Raw genomic sequence first — 18,292 nt, 5'->3', positions numbered from 1 at the left:
ACATTGTCCAGCACAGTTGGCAATTTGAAACAAAAAACAAACAAGATCTGGACACAATCAGAGTCAATCATCAATCATGTTCCTGCTTGTGCTCATCTAGTGTCAAAAACCTCTCAAAGGCCAAGTTGAACTACCAATTGATCGTATGTGAGCTGATTTTCATGTAGGTGAGCACAGCCCAAACTCATAATTGTGCAAGGTTCATCAAACATCACAATTCAGTGACTTGGAAACACTTATTACTTGACAGAGCAAATAGTGGTAAAACCAGTCTTACACAAAGTGTGGTGACTGTGCATGCTAAAATGCTGCATTTTTCTATCTCATCAGAAGCATGGTCATAAGGACTTCAATGGTCACCTCTTTGTAGCCATACAATTGGCTTTACCAAGCTGCAAAGACATGTTTTCTGTGTAAGAGGACTTTAATGCAAGTTTTATTTACCATGTGATTGGCTGAGGTACCTCATGAGATGGTGGGCCCAATTTTTTTTAATGAATCTCAAGATCATAACAAATTAAACAATATGTAATCGCAAGGATCTTTGAGCTCAAGAACACTGTCTCAAAAACACTGTTAGTCAGTGATAGTCTCTGAAGATCTCAGGAGCATCTCTCAGTGGAGGATCTCTGAGGCAATACTACGAGGTGCATATAAAACTAGTATCCTGTCACAAATACTGATGTTAGTACTCTACTCCAACTCTACTCCATCAGATAAAGATGGATCTCAATCAGGCTGAGTTCCTATGTTCTAAAATTCCAGCATTCAGAAGATATCAGCCTTGGGACAGTTGCACAGACCTTCTTATTGATGAGATATTCAATGAGTATGATGAGAGGTGGCTGTTGCACAAGAAAGTATTGCCTGACTTTGATGTCAAATGCAACACACCTACCAGGTCACAACTCTTGAAACTCTGTGAGGCATTTGATAAATTCCGTGTTATGAGTACTTCCAACTTAACTTTCAATCATTGATGTGCTGACCTTGTGACATCTGGTTGGTAGGAGATCAAGTGTTTTTTGCTGTGGGAAACATGCTGGTTGCTGAAATGTGAGTTATGAGAGAGTGGCATTGAGCTGAAAGATTATTGGACTTATTGGGGGGTGGGACATGCATCAGATTGGGCCCACTGGGGGATCAGACAGTGATGGATCATATGAGGCAAGAACATGATAATTTCCCTCATTGTGTGTGTAGAATACACAAAAGCATAGAAAAACAAACTACCTTCATGATGCAACTGCTGGAGAAGCACTCTGAATGTGCAAAAGACAATAAAACTTCCTTCACTGGGTCCCAACAAGCCTGTCAACCACTTCTTCAAGATCTTCCTCAGCAACATCTGTAATTGCTAGCACTGAACACTGACTGCTAAGAGGCTGGCTCATGCAAGCAATCTGTGGGATCAGTTCACTGGGATTGGCTCTCTGTGCAAAAGGTGGGGTATGAGCTGGTACCCCAGCAGATGAAGAACACCATCCACCAGGATCAACTCTCTGTATAGTATGCAAGGTGTCAACTGGTGTAGATGGTATTGCCATGGCAGACAAAGAATGCCACTGCATCACCTTCAGCTTCCATGAGAGAGAAGCCAGTGGTACTTCAACAAATACCCATGGTTTTGCATGACAAGATGCAGTGGGTTCATGCAGTGCTGGGGATGGCTCTGGGAAAATGACTCAAAGTACCCACTGACAAGGGTGAAAAGACCAAGATGGTGCAGATAAAGGCTCTGGAGATGGCTGTTAATGAGGAAGACCCTGAAATACTTGCCAATGAGGGCAAAAAGACCAAGATGGTGCGGATGAAGGCTCTGGAGATGGCTGTTGATGAGGAAGACCCTTCCAGTTAATCCTACCATCTGCAAATGTGTGCCACCCATAAGTATGAGTTGACTCAGGTGGAGGTGCTTCACCCAAGATGACGGGCTCATGAGAAGCATGTAGTCTTCGGCAGGTATTTGAGGCAGTGGTGTGCTGGATGGTGAGCAAACCGTGTCTGAGGGCATCTGCAAGTGTAGCCTGGTTGGCAAGAGTGAGATCATGGATCCCCTTGCTCCTGAGAAGTATGGCACATTTTTTGCCAGGCAAAAGGACATTGTCCAGGTAGCTGTGGAGGACCAAACCACACTGCACAAGGATGGTGGGTAGTGTCCTCCAGGGAAAGGTTCCCCCTTGCCCAATTAGGTTGCCTGCAGAATCATCAACAATGTCACACTTGGATAGATGATCAGACTTACCACATAACCGTCAAACCTCTCATGATGCAAGGGATCCCTTCAGCTTCCTTCCAATCATCAAGATTATCATCTGCCTGCTTTCACCTCTCCAACCATTCTTCCATCACCTGCTCATCTGTCCACCCATGCTGTGATGCAATCTGATTGATGACATGATCCAGATGAACAAAATCCATAGTGGTTGTCAACCTGGAACAGGTGGCAAAAAGGTGCCCTAAGGAAGAAGGAAGATGTCCTCAAGACAGTACAACATTACCTTCTGCTATGCCCACACTACATGCACAATAGACACATCCTTACCTTTGTCCTCAAAAGACAAGCCTTGTCCATCACATATTTGCTCACCAACACTAAGGCCACAGTGCTGCTCATACACTTTGTCAATAGCACTGGAAGATTGAAGCCCACTTTCAGTGACATTCCCCCTTCCTCATGCTGAAACCAGATAACAATCATACCCATAAACAGATCAGCAACACACAATTCCTGTCTACATGCCTTAATTATTATCACTCACCAATGCAGGGCAATGGGTGCCATCTGATGGCCCATCTGGAGAATTAGCCACAAAGAGACCTAGGAGACAGACAGGGCAGAGAATTTTCATTGAAGAGATATGGTACAAAATGTTTCATTAGCAAGCACATTGTGCTGGACCTGTCCTACCTCTTTCTTTCTTTCTGCACTCCATTTCACTCCCCTTGTGCAAAGATCACTTAGGTGATCCAAGTACATGTATATTCCCCAATACACAACAGGCCCATCACAACCACAAACTGTATTAACTCGGACCTGTGGAGTAGCAGACTTGTGCATCTAAAATGGCCAGCAGGAACGGCGGACTGGTGGGGATCAAACCCCCATCAGGGCATTTGCAGAGTAGGAGACACAGTGGAGGACACAGGTGTCCTCCTTTCCTAGATAGAAATGTCCTACATAGGGTACTGTATCCCAACCAGACAAAAATTGGATTTAAAAAAAAAAGGAAGAAGGAGCGACTCCTTGGAAGAACAGAGAAGCCAGCATCTTGTAAGTACATACATTGAGTGAAGGAAGGACAATGTTATGTAATCTATAGATATTGGTGACCATGGGTGTGCAACACATCAAATTCACACAGTTTACAAGTATGACCATCTCAGAGGATACTCAAGATGCTTTGGGAATCGGCATCCGATGCTCCTGCTGGCTAATGAGCAGCTACTGGGATACCATATGTGAGTCAAATCAATCTATTATCACAAATCATCAGATGTTAATCACAAAGTTTTTGACTTCTGTCTTGAAACAGTGGATCTCTTCATGACACTTGTTCAGCTCCTGGGCATCTTCAATATCACAATGGAGTGTCTTGCTCTTCATTCAACACTTCCATCTTTCTCTCCTGGATCCCTACATCACATACACAGCAGTTCAGATGTCTCAATACATTGGTATGTTTTCTCCTGCTGTCTTTTAGTGTTAATTATAACTTATCTGCCTAGTCCATGACCCAAACATCCTCAGCAAAAATGTAGGATTCCCTGCCACCGGGCTACTCTGCCCCTCCTGAATCCCTGCAACCAGAGGGCCCTCAGGTGCCTCAACACAAAGATTTGGTCCAAGAACAAATCAGTGGAGAAAGGCACTATGAAGATACACTGGTGGAATACACTCCAACAAAACTTCACAGCCATATCAAAGCTACCAATCATGATGCAGGCTTAGTGAAGGAAGCATCTGTGCACCAGGCCAAGCTTCTCAATGACAAACTAGGCCAGCCAGTTGCCCAAAATTGAGAGCCCTCAGTCCCTCCTCCTCACCTTGTGCATCAAGAACGTTCAGCCCCTCCTCAGCCTCCACTTCAACAACATTCTGTCCCTTTACAGCTTCCTATCCAGGACATCTTTTATGAGGCTCCTCTCATCAATTCATCCAACAATGCTCCTGCGGATGCTCACAAGCCTCCACAGCCTAACCTCTTTACCAAACCCTCCTTTCATCTGCTGGATGAATATAACTTCAGCAGCATGGTATTGGGTTCCTGTGGAGATGTCAGTGAGGGTCTTGCTGGCCCATCAATATCACTACCCACCTTATCTGCTGTGCCCCACACTTATATCACACCTCCAACCTCTGTAGGACCTGCAGGCTGGGACATGGGTCATCCTTATACTGATGACTTTACCATGGACAGCACTTCCAACTTTGCCATGGACGATGCAGCTGATGTTGTCCCTACCGTCAAGGGGCAAAGATTACAGATGTTGGATGCCATTCTCCAAGAGGGATTTTTGGATCTTGAACATATGATTCAAGATCTCAGTCTCAAAACTGCAATCCCAGCTCACCAGATCTTCACATTATAGAATAAAAGCTGCACACACTCTAGCAGTACTGTCAACCATTGGAATGCCTATAGTAGTTACTTCAAGGATAACCTCAAGAATGAGCTTGTGAGGCTCAGTGGCAAGGCTCCTGAGATCCATGGCATGCCCAGTGAGTTTTTACTTCTTCTGGTTGATGTTTTGAATTTTTAACAGGGTGATTTGAGGTGCCACTGTGTGCTGCAACTGCTACAAACTCTTCAAGGCAGAATTCCCAGACAATTGGCAAAAAATTCTCAAGCTTCATGAACAGTTGGCAATGCTCCTGGGCATTCCTCAGATGGTTGCAATGCAGGGCCAGGAGTTCCAGAAGTTTGGCACCAAGATCTCTGGTCTAGTGAGTAAAATTTTGTCATATCTTACTGTTATGTTACTGAAGGTAGACAGATGGATTCAGCAGCTGCTCATTATGGTTTTGAGGCTGCTTTTGTAGCATGCGGAAAAGTTGTCAATCAAGATGGCTCCTTGGGCTTAGCCAACATGACACCTGGAGCTGAGGGTGAGTAATTTTTAGGGCACTTAAACGTCATCTAATCACTGTCTTAAAGTTTTGGCTATTGTGCTGTAGGGCTGATGAAGACACCATCATCAGTCATTTGAAAGCCCAGGTATAGTAAGTACTCTTGACATTCAAGTTGTTAGTTGATTGATCCTCATATAATCATTAGTAACCTGACATCACTCAATATTGTTGAAGAGGCCTTTGAAGAAGCCAAACCTGCGATTGACAGCAATGTACACAAGGCTGCAACTCCCCCTTCAGAATCCCTCAATATTCCCAAGAATGGAATTAAGTGGATCAAGGATGAGTTGTATCATCAAATTGGTATTTTTGATGTGTTTCATTTGACATTTGTTCACTGACAGCAAGGAACAGATGTACTTGGTGGAAAACCAACATCCACCAGGTTGTTTCCATGGAAGACACTACCATCGGAGCTCACGTGTATGTTGATGGTCATCAAAAGATATCTGGAGGATGTGCTTCTCCCAGGTGGACTGCATACCACCGTTAATAAAGGTATCTCAAACCTGACTTTGAAGGAGACTGGCATCCTTGTTGCAGCATTGAAGGCAGGGACCATGAGCATCAAAAAAGTTTCCGAAGCTAAGCAAGGTATGTTTTCATCTTGGTCTTTGCATTCTCACAGTTGACCTTTTCATACAGCTAAAGTCCTCACTTCTGAGTGCCCAGTACTGGAGGGTGCACCTCCTGCAGCAGATTCTGTTCACACTGCTGGATGCTGTCTTTTTGTGAACAGCAAATCAGATCACCTGGGAGCTCCATGCCAGAAGCAGAGTACAGCTGCCACTCAAATCAAAGGCAAAACATCGAAGAAAGCATCAATACTACCTCCTTCCAACAATGAGTCTGACAATGAACCAAATGTGGCTGTGCTTGTCCACCCCAAACCTCCACCCTCCTGGGAGTTCAAAGTTGTTGCATGCCTGACAGGCCAGAAGAAGGTTGAGAAGAAGAAGGAGGTCATCTTGGTATCTAGTGATTCTCCATCTGGCTCAGAGGACCTCAATGAAGACATGGAGGAAGCAGCAACCCATGACACTGACTACGAAGACGATGTTTTGTCCAAGAAGCAGAAAGCAAAATCAGAGGGCACCTTGTGAGCATCTAAGAAGAGGGTCTCGCCATCTGTTATGAAGAAAGGTAAGGTACCTATGAGGCCCAAGGCCAAGGAGGCTGCTGAGCCCTCTGGAGATGAACATTAAGATGTGGCAGTGTGAGGTATGTCTTTTCTTTCTTTTTCCTCTCACCTTCTACAAGTTAGCTGATGTAAATTATGTACACTATTTAGTCCAACCTAAGCCTAAGGCCAAGGGGCCCACTGAGAGGAGAACACTGGTGGAGACTGCTGAGCCCTCCAGTGATGAACATGTTCAAGATGTGGCAGCATGAGGTATGTTTTTTTTTTCCTTCTTTCTTTTTGTTTAGTAGCTAACATATACTATAGTCCAACCAGTGAAACATCTGTGTGATGGACCTCAAGGTGCTGATTCATTGACAGGTACCATTTCACTGACATCACTACAATGCCCATTAACTAATACAATCCTTGGAACATCCTGTGACTGCAGTGAATCCCCCCATGGATAACAACAACACCCTCATCTCTAACAGTCTCTCCACATGTCCCTTGTCACCCTCTCCAACTCATTGTGATTCAAAGGACTTAGTCCTGGACAACATCATGTGTGCTGGATCTCTTGCACCAGCTTCTAAGTCACCTGCCATGCAACCTCCATCCCTCCCACATGCAGAACCTCTTCTGCCGCCTGCTCCAGCTGCTCCAGCACCTATCATACAACCTCCATCTGTCCAGTGTGGGGAATCTCTTGGGCCAGCAACCCAGGCACCCATCATGCAACCTCCATCCACCCAGCATGGGGAATCTCTTGGGTCAGTACAACCTCTAGCTAAGCACCATGGGCACAGTGAGATGTGATGTGCTGAGTCAGAGATGGCAACTGTACCCACTGACAGAGATTTCAATACCAAGAATCACCCCATAATGTGTGCACATGATGGAGACATGAGACCAGGGATGTATGGTCCATGCCCAAGGGGTCCAATGCCATCACGCTATGGACCTGCCTTTGGCCAGTACCTGAAGCCTGAATATTATCATAATCCTCGCATGCCTCATGGTCCTCAGCTCCCACATGATCCTCACATCCCTCATGGTCCTTAGCTCCCACATGGTCCTCAGCCCCCACATGGCCCTCAGCCCTCCCATAACCCTCAGCCCCCCCATAACCCTCAGCCCCCGCATGGTCCTCAATATCACAGTGGCTATCACGATGCTCCCTACTGCAACTCTTGAGATGGTTTTGAGGGTTATGTCAAGAGCTATTGGCACCCTCCAAGTAGTTTGTATTATGGTCCGGGAGACAGATATCAACATGGGTACGGGCATGAGTATCCTAACAAGTATCCTCAGGACCCAGAGGATGGAGGACAAGCTCCTTAGACTTGCAGGCCTGATTTTCATTCAACCATTCAGCAGCATTCCCTCCACCATGCATATATTGAGTTGTATCATTATACTCATGCTTCTGACCTTTCTTGCTGTCATTCTTGCCATTGATGTATCTACCATGTCCTTTTGTATATAGCATAGTATCAAGCAATGCATTGTTTTGAATCTGAATCAGGCCTTGTTCTATCAGAGAGGGAAAGCGGACAAAAAATTCAAACTTCACCATCAAAGGGTGTCTAGTACAAGGTATATTTAAAAAAACATATGAATTCCAGAGGCTCCCGAAGACATCCACAATTACACTTGCTGACATCACAGGGAACTTGAACATATGGAGACGCTGACATGGGAGGGCAGGCAGTGAGCATCTGGAGAGGTCGCTATATTGAGGCTCTTGAGGAAACATACTGGAAGGGTGTACTCACCCTCTGTGACAAGGCACTGGCAGCACTTTGAAGATGTTCCCACATACTGTTAGACCCTATGGCCCATATCCTTGTAAAACTAGGGAGAAGCCTCCTGGAGGAGGGGGTCTCTCAGACCATATAATCCCTACATAATAATATGGTCTAACAGTACATGGGAACATCTTCAAAGTGCTGCCAAGGGTGGTCAAGTCACTGTGAGTCAACCAACTTTCAAGCACAGGTTGTATAGGATGCCTGGTAGAGCTTGTCATAACACAACTTGAGCAGGTTTGATCACCAATTCCGATGGATACTCTCTCAGACTCACTGCCTGTCACAGCAAAGTTCTGCAGGTAGCATCAACGTCAGACTCATTTTGTATGCTTGCCTAATAATATTCAAGTGTGCATGATGTATATTGCGCATTGGCAACTCCCTATTTAAAAATGTCTGGCCAGAAAGTCGGAACAAGCTAAAATTCATACACTCCATGGTGTAACACTACTTTGAAGTTATTGATTTGAGTAAATGGAAAGCTTGAAATTGCGACACACTGCAGAAAGTGCGAGAGAAGTCGTTTGAGGAGATGATGCATGTGTCATTAATTGAGGCTTGCAGTGATGAGTACCTAGGGGAAACAACCGCAGTAGTGACTAACACAATTGAACATCTAGTAACAGTATATAATAGCCATAACATTTCAGACGTGACTTTGAAATGAAAACAGAATTGTGATCTAGGATGATGCCGACATCAATAAAACCGCCATGACATCATCAACTTAAAATTTCTCGAGGACCACCATAGACGCGTCTCGATCACGTGCCAAGAAATCAACTGCGGGCTCACTGCCAGTGAGCTGAATCGGGACAGACCCAGAAACCTGAAACGTCCCTTCATCACAGACTGGTCCTTCAAAGCTTCACGATCGGAGAGCTGCGTTGATCAGTATAGTGGTAAGACCTTTCGCGTCAGTGTGCTAGGCGATGCTCAACCCTCCTTTGTTCAGTCAGCTCCAATCATGTCCTTGCAGGTCAACTTATCTAGCAAAGAGATCAGCGAGGCATACCAAAATGTCGTTGCTGGCAGAAACATAGATTGGGTAATATACACATACGACAAGGGTGGAAATGACCTCAAAGTGCAGGCCACTGGGAACGGTGGGCTTCAGGAACTAGAAGAAGAATTCTCAGATGGACGGTATGGGTACATCGTCTCTTTACTTAGCTCCTCTTCTGATTTATATGCAGGATGCAGTACGCATTCGCGCGTGTCATAGATCCTAATGTATGCTTTCATTACGTCCACTTCGGCATAATTCTGATGAGTCGATCTTGTCTCCTTCAGAGTAAACTGGCCAAATTCGTACAAATCAACTGGTGTGGAGATGGTGTGCCCGAAGCCAAGAAAGGTCTATTCCACACTCACTCCAGTGCTATTGTGAAATTTCTCCGCGGTTCTCATGTTGTAATCAGCGCTCGCAACGAGGTTCGTACTACGCCTGAATAATCGTATATCTGTAATTTTAGTGTTCCCGCAGTCCGATGTCGCGCCTGCGCTCATAATGAAGCGCGTTGAAGCTGCATCTGGGGCAAAATACTCAGCGCACAACGAGCAGGCGCGCAAGTTCGAACCGATCGCACCAGTAGGCACGAGCTACACTCCTGTCGGGCGCCCCGACATCACTGCCATGCGCAACGCGCAGCCGCCACCGAGGAGCATTTCATCGTCCGCACCTTCAGCACCGAAACTTGTTACGACATCGAAATTCTCTAAACCTGCGATACCCACTGCGCCGCGCCCTGTTGTTGGTGGCGCTGCTTCTGTACGACCTGCTGGTACAGGGAAAGCCCCCGCTGATGCTTTGGAAGAAGAGGCGCCTCCTGCATCGCTGCCTCCACCGCCTCTGCCTGCTGCGTCACGTCCGCCGGCCGTACCCAGCGCTCCAAGGCCTGCTTTTTCTGTAAGCCTAGTATTTTCTTATCAAATTATGTTTAACCATGCATCTGCAGTCTTATGTTGGCACAACCGCTGCACGCTCTACTCCCACAGCTCCTTCCACCCCGCCTGCCGTCCTTTCCTCTAGTGTTCCCGTCAAACCTGCGGAAGACGATCGTATTGCCCCAGTAGTAAGCGTGATGTTATTTACAACTATGTTCTCTTGTGATGTATATCTCAGGGTACCGCGTGGACACCGGTCAAACTCACACCAGGCAAGCTGAAAAATCCGTTTTCACAATTCGAGCAGCAGCAACAAGTTCCTCCGCCCCGAGCATCCGCTGCTGGCGGATCAAAGAAACTCACCTGGAGCGAACGCCAACTTCAAGCGAAGAAACAAGCTGAGGAAGAAGAGCAACGAAGTAAACAGGCTTCGTGGCAAAGCCCTGTATCTACAGGTTCACGCAGCAGTCCGACACCGGGAAGATTTGGCGTCAAAGTTACTGCTGCAGCTGTAGGTGGTGCAGCTATCGGTGTGACTGGGGCTGCATTAGCAAGTGCTGCAGAGCCCGAGTCTCAGGCAGAATTTCCAGTTCCTGTGAGACTTGTTGATATTGGTGAGAAAACTCACGTTTAACATTTTGTAGCAGCAGCAGCAGCCCCCACCAGCTCCCCCTGTTTCAACACGTCCACGATTTGTGCCGCCTCCGCCTCCTGAACCGGAAGTAGAAGAGGAAGCTGCTCCGCCGCCGCCGCCACCACCACCGCCACCGCCACCAGCATTTGCGCCTGCGCCCATTGAATTGGAAGAAGAGGAAGCGGGAGTGAGTATGAAATGATGTTAAGTGATCCAGTACTTATTCTATCTACAGCCGCCGCCGCCGCCGCCGCCGCCGCCGCCGCCACCGCCACCGCCACCTCCTCCGCCACCAGTAGCCCAAATGCAGGCGCTAAGTGTGGAGCCAGAGCCAGAGCCAGAGCCAGAGACCGCTCCTGCGGGCAATGGTATCTGCGCTGTGGTATTGTACGATTATGAGGTTAATGATTGGATTTTTCTTTGTTCTTCAGAACATCTGACGAAACACATTTTCCATACTAGGCTACGGAAGATAATGAAATGAACTTGGAGGAAGGTGGACTTATTGAGCAGATCGAACAGATTGACGAAGGTTGGTGGAGCGGTGTTAGCCAAGGAGGTGAGAAGAACGGGTTGTTCCCTGGTGAGTGTTTCTTTTGCACAATTCACCGGGTCTATACCGACTACATTATAGCAAATTATGTGGAAATTGTGGAGCGGTCTGAAGAAGAGGCTCCTCCTTCTCCTCCTCTCCTCCTCCTCCTCCGCCGCCACCGCCCCCAGCTGTGAGTGAATCTAGTGTTAAACGATATGTATTGGTTCTCATGCAAAAATAGCCGGCAACGTTGCCCGTTCCTGAACCTGAGCCCTGAGGTCTCCATTGCTGACGAGGGCATTGTAGCAGTGGCTCTTTACGAGTAGGTCTGTTTCTTAAAGTAACTTTACGGACTAACCCCTTTTCTTTTCAGCTATGAAGCTGCCGAGGACAACGAAATATCATTCCTTGTAGGTGACAGGATTGTTGAAATCGAGGCGGTTGGTGAAGGGTGGTGGCAAGGCAAGAATCCACATGGCGATCTCGGTATGTTCCCCGGTATGTTCTTGCTCGTTGTATGCCTCGAGAAGACAAGCTGATCGTGCCCTGTAGAAAATTACGTCGAGCTCCAAGAATGAAGAGTGGGCGCTAGCGAACACGATTTATCTTATAAATTCTGAACAACTACATGTATCAAGTGATGAATCAAGTTGTGGCACCATCTGTGAGAACCACCCTATGTCCAACCATCGTGTGCAACCTTCCAAAGAATAATCGATTCTATTTACACGTTTATTTAGTCGATCCGTACCAAATGTTGGGAACTTCATGTTTCAAGATGCCCTGCCTTCATCGCAATTCTCAGGGCGATTTCTCGTACGCCCCTGACCTCCTCAATTGTTGCGCCATTGCGAACAGCACCAGCGAGCTGCTATTCAAATTGACTGAGCGTGTCGTTCGCGATCAGGGCAGACATAATGCAAATGACGTCTCCTTGGATGAGATCACTTCCAAGAAGGTGTACACATACCCGTACCCAAGTGTCATCGTGAAGTGTTCTAATGATCGAATTCGGGAGCCAATCCAGGAGCATCTCTCTTTGGGAACATACCAAGGTCTGGGTATATGGGTCTAAGCACGGGCTGAATTTCCGCTGCGGTATCGCCATATTGCAGATCAAAATATGCCTGACCAGCAGCAGCAACTTCCTCTTTCGATCGAGTGGGGTCGCTGTCGCATGACAAGTCAGGAAGAGAAATCTCAAGATACTCGCACACTGACCGCAGAAGCTCGGTGTCTCGAAGCTCTTCAGGGGTAGCTTCATATAGCGAGATAAACCTACAGAAATTGTGAAATCATGAACGTCAACGAGTATGGCATATTGACTTTGGGATAACCGAGAGCAAGCCAGATTTAAAATTACCCTCCCTCATCTTCCGCACGAGCAATCTGCGATCTTCATCTGAGGTGTCAGGAGTTTCTCAAGATCATCAAGAACGTGGCGGAGTACACATGGGACGGCTTCGGGGTGGTTGCTCGAGCTGAATGCTCAGCGGCAGCTAGGTACCAGCTACTGTCGACATATTTTGCTGGTGCAGGATACAAAGACTGTAATTCGTTGAGAAATTCAGGAGCCGCAATGTCAGACATCCTCGTGGCGAATGAAGAATTCCCGCTACCGCCTGGGAGCGGGTCTTATAGTCATATCCAGACCCAATAGAAGGAAGCCAGCGTATTCCTGCTGAATGCATGATGGCTACCTCTGCTTCGAGTGTTACTGAGTTGCTACTGGCAGGGTCGGACAGCCTGGGGTCGGATCGAGCGCCATTTATCCGGTTGATTAAGATACGCCCCTGTCTACTCAGTCAGCCAAATCACAGATATCCTAGTACCCGCCGTAAACATCAGCTTGTTTGAGCATCTCGGAATAATCAGTGATTTCCACCAGCTACAGACTCTTTCGACATCATATGCCTCATATCACCCTTCCGCCAGCCTTTTCATTCTGTGAGGTTTGTTCCAAGTAATATTCTACAAACTCTGAGTCATGCGGAAAAGCCTCGGCTTGATTGCACTACACCTGCCGTGCCTAACGAGACCGCAAGTGTCCACCAGAGAGTAATCACTCTTCTTGATACATCAACGAGTGGTGATGTCCAACCGGTATATGCGACCTTCCAAAGGCTAGTTTATTCCATGTACACACTTATGTAGTCGGTTACATGTGTAGTCGATTAGATCAAATGTTGGGAACTTCAATTTTCAACGGGACGCCCGCCTTGATCGCGATTCTTAGTGCGATCTCCCGTACAGCTCTTACCTCCTCAACTGTCGCACCATGGTGAACAGCGCGAGTTAGGTGCCATTCAAGTTGACTAGGCGTGGCATTCGCAATCATGGTTGAGATAGTGGCGAGTGTCGTCTCCTTGATTGAGATCACTTCCATGAAGGAGTACACATACCCGTATCCAATTGACATCGTGAAGTGTTCTGGCGATAATCAATTTAAGGAGCTGAGGCAAAAGAATATCTATGAAAGCATACCGAGGTCTGGGTATATGGATCTAAGCAAGGCCTGAATTTTTGTTGCGGCATCACCAAACGTAAAATCAAAATTCGCCTGGCCAGCTGCAACTTCTTCTTCTTTCGATCTAGTAGAGTCGCTGTGATACATCAAGTGAGAAAGAGAGAGAATTTGAATTCGATGACTCGCACACGCACCGTAGAGGCTCGGTGTCTCGAAGCTCTTCTGGGGTGGCTTCGTAGAGCGAAACAAGAGCGTTGATAGCCTGCAGATATGGTTAGATCACCCGTGTAACGAGTATGGGTCATTAACTTTTGGACAACCAGAGAGCAAGCCAGACTTAAAGATTCCATCCCTTATCTTTCGCACGAGCAACCTGCGATCTTCATACGATGTGTCAGGGAGCTTGTCGAGATCATCGAGAGCACAGCGAAGTACGCGTGGGACCGCTTCAGGACAGTTACTCGAGCTGAATGCTATACTGGCAGCTAGGAACCAGCCCCCGTCGACATATTTTGTAGTTGCAGGATACAAAGACTGTAGTTCGTTGAGAAACTCAGTAGTCGCGATATCAGCCATTGTGGTAGCGAATCAAATCAAAATAGATTTACGGCAAACGCTCTCGGGTTGATTTGTCACGGTAGGATTGCACAAACGTCTCGCATTCGTAGCTATTCATTTCAAAGGTTGCCGAGTAAAGCACTTGTAACATACTGCTACTGGCTTGAATACACGGCGTATACAACTTTCCAAAGGATCGTCGATTCCATTTACAGCTTTACGTAGTAGATTGTGTTAAAGGTTGGGAACCTCATTTTTTAAGGGGACGCCTGCTTTGATCGCGATTTTCAGTGCGATTTCTCGCACACCTCTTACCTCCTCAACTGTTGCGCCATTGCGAATAGCGCCAGTCAAGTGCCATTCAACCTGACGAGGCGTGTCATTCGGGATCAGGGCAGAAATCATGGCGAATGACGTCTCCTTGGCTGAAGTCACTCCCATGAAGGCATACACATACCCGTACCCAAGGTTTGTAGTAAAGTGTTCTGGGGTATCCAAATTCAGGAGCCGATTAGCAGAAGCATATTTATTGAGGACATACCAAGATCTGGGTATATGGATCGAAGCATGGGCTGAACTTTCGTTGCTGTATCACCGTATGTTGAATCGAAATATGCTTGACCAGCAGCAGCAACTTCCTCTTTCGATCGAGTGGGGTCGCTGTCGCATGGCAAGTCAGGAGGGGAGATCTCAGGATAATAACTCGCACACTGACCGCAGAGGCTCAGTGTCTCGCAGCTCTTCGGGGGTGGCTTCATACAGCGACGCAAGAGCACCGTAGACCTAGAGATAGCGAGCAATTTGTAAGATCACCAACGTCAATGACTCGATGCGACATTAACTTTGAGATAACCAGAGATCAAGCCAGACTTAAAGATCCCATCCCTTATCTTCCGCACGAGCAACCTGCGATCTTCATCCGAGGTGTCAGGGAGCTTGCCGAGATCGTCGAGAGCATAACGGAGTATGTATGGGATGCCTTCAGGACAGTTGCTCGAGCTGAATGCTATAGTGGCAGCAAGGAACCAGTCACCATCGACATACTTTGCCGGTGCAGGATACAAGGACTGTAGTTCGCTGAGAAACTCAGGAGTCGCAATATCAGCCATTCTGGTAGGGAATCAAATCAAGGCCAAGACCAGTTTACGCTCTAATTATAGAATCGTATCGGCGCCTATGCGCCTAGTCCCCGACTCCATTTCTAGGACCCTCACATTCAGACTCGAGCCAATTTTACGCTGTCGGGCACCCGCGATTTTTCACTCACTGTCAAAAGCCAAAATATTGCAAACATAATGCATTTGAATTCATTCAGGCAACGAAGTGGCATCAGGTGTTAGTTGGATAAGTTAAATGCACAAATGACATGGAGAGGGACTCACAGAACGGATTCGCCGTCCGACGTAAATTCCAGGGCACAAGTGCTATCGCGTAAGAGGGTGAGAGGGTGATAGAGATTCTCGACAGACTGACCAAAACTGTCGGGATTTACCACCAAACGAAAAATGTTGATGGGCCAGGAGGCCAAAAGAAATTTTAAAGAATGCACGCAAGCTAATTAAGACAGAGCGAGTCTGACAGTCAGGAAAACGATGCAACCTCCCCACCTTTAGATCTTAGCTCAAGTCATTCTCGGTCCGACCGGTCGCATTGGAAGAGCCACGACCACGGAACGTCCATCGATGAGGCTTCAGCGAGGCTGGAAGAATTGGAAGTGGACCGAGCCATATCGTTCTGATGTGTGTAGCCTAGTTTTATGGGCGAAACAAAAAATTATTTACTTTCGATTGCAAGACCCGGGCACCAGGACGGAGATTATCATAATAAACAGAGAGGTCAACGCTCTAGAACACTCCATAACGGAAAGTCATGCAGGAATGGCCCACCGAAGTATGCATAACGGAAAAAGGGACTGAGCCAGCGAAAACTGAATGACAAACGCAAAGACGACTTGACAAACCTCTCAAATAATTGTAGCCAAAAAGGCCCAAACACGGGCATAGCCGGCAGAGGTTTTGGGATAGGAAACCGATCGTGTTCGACAAGGCAGCACTAGCACTGCTCCTAAACCTCGGGATTCATGTTCCTAACCCTCAGCAGGCCTAATCCTTGACATTCCTAAACATTTTCTGACTCTCCCCATAGAGAAGATTTATCAGATCGGTGGGTCTCAGACTAATTTGCCATAACGTAGAAACCGGGTTTGAGAGACCCCTTATAGGCACCGAGAAGTGCTGCCTGAGGTGAAAACTCGTATGATAAGTTCTCGCTTAGGTAGGCCTTGGCCAATCAGATGTGGTTATATAATATTTTCCGTTGGACTCCTGGTACCTCAATATTTGGTATCTCAGTATAGCTGTTCACGTTCACCTGTGGATATGGAGACGTTCACCGACCTTTGCGAACCTTCGGTGACCGGAAGAACACTGCCACGATAGCCTAAGGAAACTTTGAAGCCTTGCGACATAGTTGCCGTTCAAACGCATTAATCAAGATGCCAGGTGCTGTGAGCCCCATATTAATATCGTTACAAAGCCTGCTTACGCTTGCAACAGTAGACCTTGACCCCACGACTGACTTCATAGCAGGCACAACGGCAGGTAGAAAATTTGTGGTCATCAACTTGAAGGGCCATCGGTATTGATAGACTTGAACTTTCTAGGCATTGTCGGTCTCCTCATTGCTCATCCGTTTGACACAGGTATGTTTGATCGTGGGTTCCGTAGTGCCATGGCATTACCTAACTGTGAAACAGTCAAAGTCCGCCTACAAAATCCCGATTTATCCTCGAGATATCATTCAGTATCGCATGCATTCACGACCATCATCAGAGAGGAGCGTTTCAGTGGCTTGTACAAGGGCATTGCTTCACCTCTGGTTTTGTTTTCACCCAAATGCTATAATCCTAGCTTACCTGGCAAATAAAGGCAACATGCGCGTTTATGAACGGTCTCATATTCGCGTCCTACAAGTTTTTCCTTAAGGCACAAATGGTGGATGGTTCTACTCCCTCGCTCACCGAAGTTGCAATTGCTGGCAGTTGCTGTGGCGTTGCCATGTCGTAAGCTCTTTACCTACCATTGTAGGTGTAATTGGCAGGCAACTGACTAGACGGACGCATCAGATTTTTTGCTACACCTATCGAACTGATTAAAATCAGGCAGCAAAACATGTTAGAGAGCGGATTAGGAAGCGTCTCAGTCAGCAAACTTATATACACTATTCATCGGGAACACGGTCTCAAGGGGTTATTTCGTGGTCTCACCTGCTACAGCCTGTCGCGATTTAGGATATGGTGCATACTTCTTGGGGGTAAGCGCCCTCACAGCCCATTTACCATGGTTTGACGTCCATCGGGAAGTATGAGGCTGCAAGTCGATGCCTCACTGCTCCTTCTCCTGGGCTTAATGGTTCCACCTCACTGTCAGACTCAAGCCAAGGATCCATACCCCTTTGGGTGCTGTTTGTCAGTGGAGGGGTGGCAGGTGTCGTTGGTTGGCTTCCGACATTTCCGATGGACGTTGTGAAGACGCGCATGCAGAGTACCGAGACTCCAGGAGCTCGAAGCATAGTGCGGTCAGGAGTGCCCACAGGCGATAACCCATATCGCACAACCATATCAACGATCCAACATTCATATCGCACAGGTGGGGTTGCAGGCTTCTTTCGCGGACTGAGCCCGACTATGCTGCGGTAAGTTGATTTGAGTGTGCTGCGTATAAATTCTTACTTGTGATTATTCTTATCCCAGGGCGATTCCAGTCAACATGGCTACATTTGCAGTATACGAAACTGTTGTAGGAATACTCTCGTCATGACAGTACTATGAATCGCATATCAAGCAAACTGCAGTCAATACCGTAGCAATGATATCGTAAATGTGCGTTAATAATGTACATTTGGCAGATTTCTAATTGATCTTGCTACTGTGAATGGAATTGCGGATTGTGACAGGGCTGTACTGTTGACTGCATCCATGTCCATTGGCGTACCTGGTGGCTCCTCAATTATAGCGCTCAAACTATCTTGAGCACCCAGAAGTGTGGCCGACAAGTAGGTGTGTACACGGTGGCAGCGAATTCTCACCCCTGGTCTGCCTCGCATCTCAGACCATATTTTTGTACAAAAGTCCCGGCTGCCGCC

General features: G+C 47.0%; 9 protein-coding genes across 9 annotated transcripts; 6 read left to right on the top strand and 3 right to left on the bottom strand.

Moving 5' to 3' along the window:
* Positions 1 to 722: 722 nt before the first annotated feature.
* BJ212DRAFT_1301328 (uncharacterized protein) lies at positions 723 to 1,858 on the top strand (the record flags this gene model as incomplete). Its single annotated transcript, XM_041333117.1, has 6 exons — positions 723 to 951; positions 1,011 to 1,056; positions 1,204 to 1,350; positions 1,383 to 1,444; positions 1,511 to 1,603; positions 1,692 to 1,858. The coding sequence occupies 6 exons, from the start codon at positions 723 to 725 to the stop codon at positions 1,856 to 1,858; spliced, it is 744 nt and encodes a 247-aa protein (XP_041190876.1).
* A 1,804-nt stretch (positions 1,859 to 3,662) lies between these two features.
* On the top strand, positions 3,663 to 4,593 carry BJ212DRAFT_1482913 (uncharacterized protein; the record flags this gene model as incomplete). Its single annotated transcript, XM_041340523.1, has 4 exons — positions 3,663 to 3,678; positions 3,730 to 3,758; positions 3,823 to 4,008; positions 4,081 to 4,593. 4 exons carry the CDS (start codon positions 3,663 to 3,665, stop codon positions 4,591 to 4,593), a joined length of 744 nt encoding a protein of 247 aa, XP_041190875.1.
* A 277-nt stretch (positions 4,594 to 4,870) lies between these two features.
* BJ212DRAFT_1482912 (uncharacterized protein) lies at positions 4,871 to 6,237 on the top strand (the record flags this gene model as incomplete). Its single annotated transcript, XM_041340522.1, has 6 exons — positions 4,871 to 4,948; positions 4,999 to 5,114; positions 5,180 to 5,224; positions 5,280 to 5,437; positions 5,489 to 5,728; positions 5,780 to 6,237. 6 exons carry the CDS (start codon positions 4,871 to 4,873, stop codon positions 6,235 to 6,237), a joined length of 1,095 nt encoding a protein of 364 aa, XP_041190874.1.
* A 479-nt stretch (positions 6,238 to 6,716) lies between these two features.
* On the top strand, positions 6,717 to 7,598 carry BJ212DRAFT_1482911 (uncharacterized protein; the record flags this gene model as incomplete). Its single annotated transcript, XM_041340521.1, has 3 exons — positions 6,717 to 7,027; positions 7,284 to 7,497; positions 7,569 to 7,598. 3 exons carry the CDS (start codon positions 6,717 to 6,719, stop codon positions 7,596 to 7,598), a joined length of 555 nt encoding a protein of 184 aa, XP_041190873.1.
* A 1,437-nt stretch (positions 7,599 to 9,035) lies between these two features.
* On the top strand, positions 9,036 to 11,702 carry BJ212DRAFT_1482910 (uncharacterized protein; the record flags this gene model as incomplete). Its single annotated transcript, XM_041340520.1, has 13 exons — positions 9,036 to 9,214; positions 9,265 to 9,301; positions 9,362 to 9,502; positions 9,555 to 9,977; positions 10,027 to 10,143; positions 10,194 to 10,550; positions 10,600 to 10,776; positions 10,825 to 10,989; positions 11,052 to 11,172; positions 11,224 to 11,314; positions 11,366 to 11,446; positions 11,498 to 11,622; positions 11,677 to 11,702. 13 exons carry the CDS (start codon positions 9,036 to 9,038, stop codon positions 11,700 to 11,702), a joined length of 2,040 nt encoding a protein of 679 aa, XP_041190872.1.
* Positions 11,703 to 11,925: 223 nt separating this feature from the next.
* On the bottom strand, positions 11,926 to 12,714 carry BJ212DRAFT_1301326 (uncharacterized protein; the record flags this gene model as incomplete). Its single annotated transcript, XM_041333116.1, has 5 exons — positions 11,926 to 12,008; positions 12,176 to 12,294; positions 12,346 to 12,402; positions 12,488 to 12,513; positions 12,577 to 12,714. 5 exons carry the CDS (start codon positions 12,712 to 12,714, stop codon positions 11,926 to 11,928), a joined length of 423 nt encoding a protein of 140 aa, XP_041190871.1.
* Positions 12,715 to 13,233: 519 nt separating this feature from the next.
* BJ212DRAFT_1368553 (uncharacterized protein) lies at positions 13,234 to 14,180 on the bottom strand. Its single transcript, XM_041336189.1, has 4 exons — positions 13,901 to 14,180; positions 13,786 to 13,853; positions 13,609 to 13,727; positions 13,234 to 13,554 (listed from the first exon to the last, which is right to left on the bottom strand). The coding sequence occupies exons 1-4, from the start codon at positions 14,165 to 14,167 to the stop codon at positions 13,304 to 13,306; spliced, it is 705 nt and encodes a 234-aa protein (XP_041190870.1). The 5' UTR covers positions 14,168 to 14,180; the 3' UTR covers positions 13,234 to 13,303.
* A 43-nt stretch (positions 14,181 to 14,223) lies between these two features.
* Positions 14,224 to 15,289, bottom strand: BJ212DRAFT_1368551 (AhpD-like protein). Its single transcript, XM_041336188.1, has 4 exons — positions 14,992 to 15,289; positions 14,865 to 14,932; positions 14,691 to 14,809; positions 14,224 to 14,634 (listed from the first exon to the last, which is right to left on the bottom strand). The coding sequence occupies exons 1-4, from the start codon at positions 15,256 to 15,258 to the stop codon at positions 14,384 to 14,386; spliced, it is 705 nt and encodes a 234-aa protein (XP_041190869.1). The 5' UTR covers positions 15,259 to 15,289; the 3' UTR covers positions 14,224 to 14,383.
* Positions 15,290 to 16,879: 1,590 nt separating this feature from the next.
* Positions 16,880 to 17,967, top strand: BJ212DRAFT_1448040 (mitochondrial carrier domain-containing protein; the record flags this gene model as incomplete). The annotated part of the gene is made up of 5 exons (XM_041338485.1): positions 16,880 to 17,026; positions 17,077 to 17,210; positions 17,274 to 17,407; positions 17,578 to 17,842; positions 17,901 to 17,967. 5 exons carry the CDS (start codon positions 16,880 to 16,882, stop codon positions 17,965 to 17,967), a joined length of 747 nt encoding a protein of 248 aa, XP_041190868.1.
* Positions 17,968 to 18,292: the final 325 nt, after the last annotated feature.

Source organism: Suillus subaureus, assembly GCF_016647635.1.
Source record: "Suillus subaureus strain MN1 chromosome Unknown BJ212scaffold_25, whole genome shotgun sequence".
In the NCBI taxonomy this organism is placed as follows: Eukaryota; Fungi; Basidiomycota; class Agaricomycetes; order Boletales; family Suillaceae; genus Suillus; species Suillus subaureus.
This window is presented reverse-complemented; position numbering and strand designations above follow the sequence as displayed.